The sequence below is a fragment of the Zootermopsis nevadensis genome, unplaced genomic scaffold, assembly GCF_977971745.1.
Source record: "Zootermopsis nevadensis isolate Lab colony 2312 unplaced genomic scaffold, Znev_1.0 Znev_ptg000011l, whole genome shotgun sequence".
Taxonomy (NCBI): Eukaryota; Metazoa; Arthropoda; class Insecta; order Blattodea; family Termopsidae; genus Zootermopsis; species Zootermopsis nevadensis.
In genome coordinates this window covers 3,845,912-3,852,359 of record NW_028259143.1, presented here as the reverse complement: position 1 = coordinate 3,852,359, position 6,448 = coordinate 3,845,912, and the positions used below count along the sequence as shown (strand labels likewise).

The 6,448-nt window shown below is 36.4% G+C and overlaps 1 protein-coding gene across 1 annotated transcript in view; it reads left to right on the top strand.

Moving 5' to 3' along the window:
- The first annotated feature begins 1,527 nt into the window (after positions 1 to 1,527).
- The window catches only part of LOC110831511 (uncharacterized), a 29,653-nt gene continuing 24,732 nt past the window's right edge, over positions 1,528 to 6,448 (top strand). Inside the window, exons 1-5 of the mRNA XM_022067576.2 lie at positions 1,528 to 1,730; positions 3,261 to 3,411; positions 3,884 to 3,938; positions 5,364 to 5,647; positions 6,010 to 6,191. Coding sequence (XP_021923268.2) covers positions 3,325 to 3,411; positions 3,884 to 3,938; positions 5,364 to 5,647; positions 6,010 to 6,191 — 608 coding nt within the window. The 5' untranslated portion in view covers positions 1,528 to 1,730; positions 3,261 to 3,324. The remainder of the gene's footprint in view (positions 1,731 to 3,260; positions 3,412 to 3,883; positions 3,939 to 5,363; positions 5,648 to 6,009; positions 6,192 to 6,448) is intronic.

Sequence of the window (6,448 nt, the reverse complement as noted above, 5' to 3'; positions counted from 1 at the left end):
TGACAGTTCGTGCTGGAAAGCACGTTCGTCGTTGCGCATTGCGAATACTAGGTGATAGGAACGACACTGGATGTCAGACAACCCTCGTAACAGTGTTGAATTTGAGAAGATAACTAACATCTATCTAATTGATGACGTATTTTTGCTCATTGTATAGCTACTGGTGAGTGGCCGTGCAAAAAATCACGTAATTCGTTTTGTGCGTAGAAGCCTGTAGTAAATAAGCCTCGGAGTAAATTTTATCAAGATTGCTCGAAATGTTTTGCAACTTAACCACGCAAGCTATTTTTGAGAAAACCCATGCGTAACATCCCGGAAGACAGTAATCTTCATATGAAGCAGTAATTCCCAAAATACTTAAATCCAAAAGTCCCGTGGTGCGAATAAAAACGTCCGGGCTTTCAATTAAAAAAAATTATATATAGCTGTGTGAAAGATGACTACCAAAGAACTTTAAATATGTATGTGAAGTACTTTATACATCAATTATATGTTTATAATTCATTGTGAATTTTTATATCACTGAGACCATTAGCATTCCTCCTTCGAAGAAATGTTCACAGCTCCCACTATCGGAAACATTCATCTAAAGGTGTGTAATTACCAGATATATAGACAGGCAGCCAGGAGGCTGGAAATACCCGTGCAACCTCTGAGTCTCTACATACATGCAGTTCACTCCAGTTCTGAAGACGTAGAACAACCAGTGGCGGCCCGTCCATAACAGCTGAAGAGCTGCAGCATCCCCTATAATCTTTTTAAAATTTGATTTTTTTTGTGTTTATATAATTTGAAACAATTTATTTCCTCTATATCATTATTTTAATATTGCCCCTTACGTTGTCATTATCCACTAATCGGATGAACTGATAGTAAGTCCACGGGCAACGAGTGCGACGCAGAACGGGGCTATCACCCAGCTGCAAGGATTTCAGCGCGGTTAGCCGGTCAAATGATGAGCGCGGTGCGAGGTGGATTGAGGGGCAATTCACTGGCACAGCGCGTATCGGAGCTGTAGTACCCGCAACCTCCTTATAATAAACACCCTTGCCCGGTACCACGTGTTTTAGACTGGTTTCCGTATCACAAACTGTTTCGTGGTTATTGTTAATGAGTGTTCAGTAATTCTGTGTGCTGACTATATTTTGTTCTAATAATGATAATGAGCCAAGGAAGTGTATCATAGTTACTGCAAATTACTTTTTCTAAATTGTCCTTGAGTGAAAATGATTTAAAAAATCATGGGCAACACTACCACAGTTCAGACTCGCGATCCGCCACTGTTAGGTTTAGTTAGGTTAGGTGTGGCAAGGTTTGGTTGTTTAGGTTAGGTTAGATAAGGTTGTATTGTTTTACGATGGATTAGGTTGGGTCGTGGACAGTTTCTAGCGTGTTCATCGGGCGTTCGTGGGGATGTCCTGGAGAATTCCTGGAAAAGTCCTGGAGAAATTCTGGTTAAGTCGTAGAGTGGTGTAGGATAAGTCCGTGATAGTTTATGCGTAATTTCATTGGTCATCGAGACGTGCTGGAGAAATCGTGAAGTGCTGGTGAATTTCAGCGGCATGACCGTGACAACAGCAGCATCTGGCGGAAGTATGCTTGTATTATGTGTGAAGTACATCAATACTAGTGGTAATGGCGTGTAATGCAGTTGTGTTGAAATGGTCTTGCGTAGTGTTGGTTTGGACCATTTTCAATTACGATACTTTTGAAAGTGTATGCAGCTTGAGGTGAGGATTAATATAGGTATTTGTTGAAACACAGTAATACATAAAGCGATAAGATATGGGAGTGATGTATATAATTTGAAACTTTTAAGTAATCACAACGAGTTGACAGTGGGTTTGTATTCTATACGAAAAGTTTAGGTAATATGCGAGTTAGATATTGACCCACTTCAAGGACCACACCTGTTGAATGTAAACATTTGTTAGTCTTGGTTGCACTTACAAAACCACATTGCATCACAGCCCGTAAGGCTCCAATGGACATGTTTGTTCCCTCGTTTAAACTTTTTAAGCAGTTCATAGATTTTCACGAAATTTCGTATAAATTTTATGCTGTTAGAAGCCGCTCCAGCTTCGAACGTTTTAAATTTGTCTCGAAATGAAATTGTGTATGAAAATAATTAGAAGCTTTACAGCATGGTGTCAGGGCCGTATTATCCAGTAATCACTGTGTAGGGCATATAAAAACTCAAAGGCCATCAAAAATTGTTTGATCCTGTTTCTTTATTTGTGTTATAAAACTTGTAACAAAGATCACTTCTTGAATAAATTGACATTTAGCAGGGATAGGCACAGTCAATATCAATATTTTTTATATATATAGAAAATTTTGTCAAGTTTAGTCACTGTGTGAAAAGTTCAAGTTTTATATTCTTCACTTGATATTAATATGTGTAATGAAATGGTTTGTTAAGATTAAGGAGTCCAGAAACCTAACTGCTAGAGCTGTGACTGTTTCTAGCAGTCTTTAATATAGAAAGATAAACATGTCTAAGAGCTATGAATGCTTGGTAAGTTTACAGAAACTGGAACATGTTGTTTATGTATTACCTTGTTTAATGTTGTCATATTAACTATTCTGGTAATGTGAAGTCATCTGAAAGAAGTGAGAATTGTAAATAGTGAGTCAAAATGAGAGAAACATCAATGTTGAAGTACACTCCCTGATGAAAATACAAAACCGTCAGTAAAGATTGATTATTTAAGCCAGAATTTGAACTACAGACTATACAAAGCAAAAACAGTAATCATTTCATGCCATTTTTAGTTTAAAATATGGACAAATCACACAGTATATTACTGTGTTTTAATCTGATACAGAGCTTCTGTATTAATTCTACTTAATAAAATGTAAAAAGTGAAGGTACAGTCTTACAATCTTGTAAACTTGATGTTTTTTTGTAAATATTTCTTAAATCGTTATTTCTGGATGAATGGGTATGTTACTGCCTTTACAAGAAGTTTTTTTTCATTGTACATATTTTTAACATATTTTAATTCAACAGCGCTTGTTTTAAACCTGATTTGTTTCAGTTAGTATGTTCATTTTAGGGTTTGACTGGGGTAAACAATGAAATTCCCAGTCAGGATTGCCATTCTTAGACCAAAATGTGACCCTGACTTGCCTTTGTCTTTCTCTGAGCTGGATGATCAATAATTAATTGCATCTCATCCTTCAGCAGTCAATATTTCTATCATACATAAATGCATTTAGTTAATAATTAAGGTTATAACAAATTGTTTTTGTTTCAGGCCTTGTGTTGTGTAACAAAGTTGCAAAATAAATTTATTCTTACATATAAGAAAATCTGAAACAATGAAGTGGTTAAAAACTGCTTTGATGGTTGCCATTTTATGTCGGTGCAGTTGTGAGGATATAGACTGCAACAACATGTTCTCTGATGTGAGTGCATTTGTTGATAACTTTTATTTTGAGCTTTTGATTTGAAGGGATTTTTGTTGCTAAAATTTAAGGTAATTAATTGAGAATACTGTACTTAATTTTCCTACTTTTATTACCACTTTATTTTTCCTTAATGTTGTTTTCCTCCTACATAAATTGAATAAAAAATTTAAAGCTGCTGTTAAACTGAGTGCTTGCAAACAGATGTGTCTACATTCGTATGTTTACACATACTCAACATCCATTCATGTACAAGTTGATTAACATTTCTGGTTGTTTCATCCTGTTTGAGTAAAAGAGTTGCAAATTTACTTTAGAAATACGATAAGAAAAGAAGGATGTACTGTTTGGTTTACTAAAGCTCATATTTTGAAAGAATTTATATAGAAAAACGACTGAGTAGGCCTATATATACTTTGTTTAATTATCTTTGTAGTTCAAAAGTTTGTTTTGTAATTGGTCTTTATTGCAGAATGAATATGGACAGATGGAGTGCATTCAGGAAGAGATTGAATCTGAAAGTAAAGGTAAGTTAGTTTTATTTAAGAAGCAGCTTGTACCGGCACTTAATACTTTTTGTTTCTTGGTTTTTGTGGGGGTGACAAATGCCATGTTTATATGTCCGAGGACAAAAACAAAAGTGGATCATCCAAGCAACTTTATGTTATCTTACCATGCCAAATTTCTCCTTTATAGTTACAGTATTGTGCCAGTAAAAAATTAAGAGGCTAACTTTAAGGGAGGAGCGACAGTAGTGCCATTCATGTGTTGAAATGTGACATTTTTATGAAAGTTTTATGAAAATCTTTGATGTCTAACATGGAAGATAATATGACATGTCTATAACATTTGTGCGACCATTGTATTTAGCTGTCAAGGTAAACATAAAATTGTCCCTTTTCTTAATTAAGCACAAGAATATGACGATGAATGGTGAAGTGGAGGTGATGCATTACGTATTCTTAACCTTTTGATTAGGTAGATGTGAATTGTTTGCTCTGCACTCTAACCTTTTTGCCCTTGTCAAAAGAGCTTGTACTCATTGGATAGGAGGCTGTTAAATTACCTGTTATTTAAGAACACTTATTAAGCTCCTTAGTTTATATTAGAAGAGAAGAATGGAGAATGTGTAAGAATTTAGAAGCAGACAGTTGTGATCTATTTAAGTGTATTATCTCAGAACTTACCTGGAGAGACTAAGGAAAATCACAGAAATACTCAGGCTCGTTATCTGGCCGAGATTTTGAGCCACGTACCTCCTGAACGCATGTCTAAACCATTACTGGTGCACAAATCTGTTCATTCTCAATAAAGCAATCCCAATATTTATGTATTTAAGCAGTGTATGGTTGAAAGTCTGGAGGGAGGAGAGAAAATTCGGATGACCTAGGAATAGATGAGGGGATAATGTGAAAATGGATCATAGGGAAATTGGGTTGGCCCCACTTAATGGTACCTGCACCTTGTCGTGGTGGTGGGGCTTGAGTACCTCAGTGACCCCAAGAGCTACTGGTAGGGCCTCCCTAGCCAGATTGGTCGAGGGGGAGAGGTCAGACTAAGACAGGTACCCTGGTCCTCCTGGTTGGGGGTTGGTCGCAAGGCTAACAACCTTGCACCGTAAAAAGGAAGATGTTTCGAAACCTCAACCTCGGACAGACGGACCTAACAGAAGGACCGAATGGAAGAGGAGAATTGAGGAGGCCAAGGACCAAATATGGACCGGAGAGCCATAGAAGAAGAAGAAATTGGGTTGGAGGGTGTTGATTGGATTTATGTGGTCCACAGTTGGGACTGGTGTTGGATTGTTTTGAGCATAGTAATGAACCTTTAGACTTCATAAAAGGTGGGAAATTTCTAGACTAGCTGGGCATACTGTTGGCTTCTGAAGGAGGGCTGTACTCCATGGAGTTTGTTGGTTAGCAGTGTGTGACAGTTAATGTTTTTTATTTCAGAAGTCAAGTCATGTAATACAATTGATGCAGAAAACATCTCATGGACAGTTGTGAACTCAAAAAGTGGTACAGTTGCTGTAGAGTTCAGTCTGATGTCCATATCTTGTGGGTATGAGTTTTACATGCTGAGTATGTATGTGGATGAAAAATTAAGAAATGCAAAAGAATGTGGTGATGTAAAAGCCCCTACACTACATTCTAATAGATCTGTGAAAATACTGGATAGTGAACCTGGAAACACAACAGAAGTACAAAGGACAAGAAAAGTATCTTCTTGTGGAAGGGTATGTTTATTCTTATTTTGGAGTGGGAGATGGAAAAATATTGTCTTAATAGCACATACTAGAATCAGCTAATAGAGCTTTGTACTACCTTAAATTTTAGAAGCTCTTACAATACAAATTTTCAGAAAGTGACCAGAGTTGTAGCCACATGAAAGCGTTTATAACAAAATACAAAAATATGCAATATAAAGTTTTTGCATGAATTTTTACTATGTGATAATGTGTTGTAGCTGAATTACGAATCAAATAAATCACCTTATAATCTTGCCAATGCAATATTTCTGTCACACTCCATTATTTATGTTTGTTAAAAACTTAGTAAGATGTGATTTTTTGAAGGGGATTTTGTTCTTTTGTTTTAGACTGCAACTGTGAAGTTTAACTACGTGTTCAGTGGTTGCTATTTATTGGAAATTGAAGCAGTGAAAGATATGATAGATGGTGTTATTGTTGCTTCATTGCCTTTTTTTATAGTGACTGAATACAAAAAGGATTTATTAACTCAAAAGATACCAACAATCACCAATCAGTATACTACAGCACTGTGAGTAATGCCATTGAATCATTTTCTTTTTATTGTTACATGTAATAAGAAGTAACATAAGAGTGCAGATTTATGGTTATTTATTTGAAAACACTGATTATTCCGTAAGACTTGAGGTTCTCACAGCGGTGAGTATGAAGATTTCCGTCTTCTGGGTTGTTGCGCCCTGATGACGGAGGCAGTATGACCTCTGAAACGTTGGTTAATATCGACCAGACTACACAGCGCAACAACCCAGAACACGGAAATCTTCAATG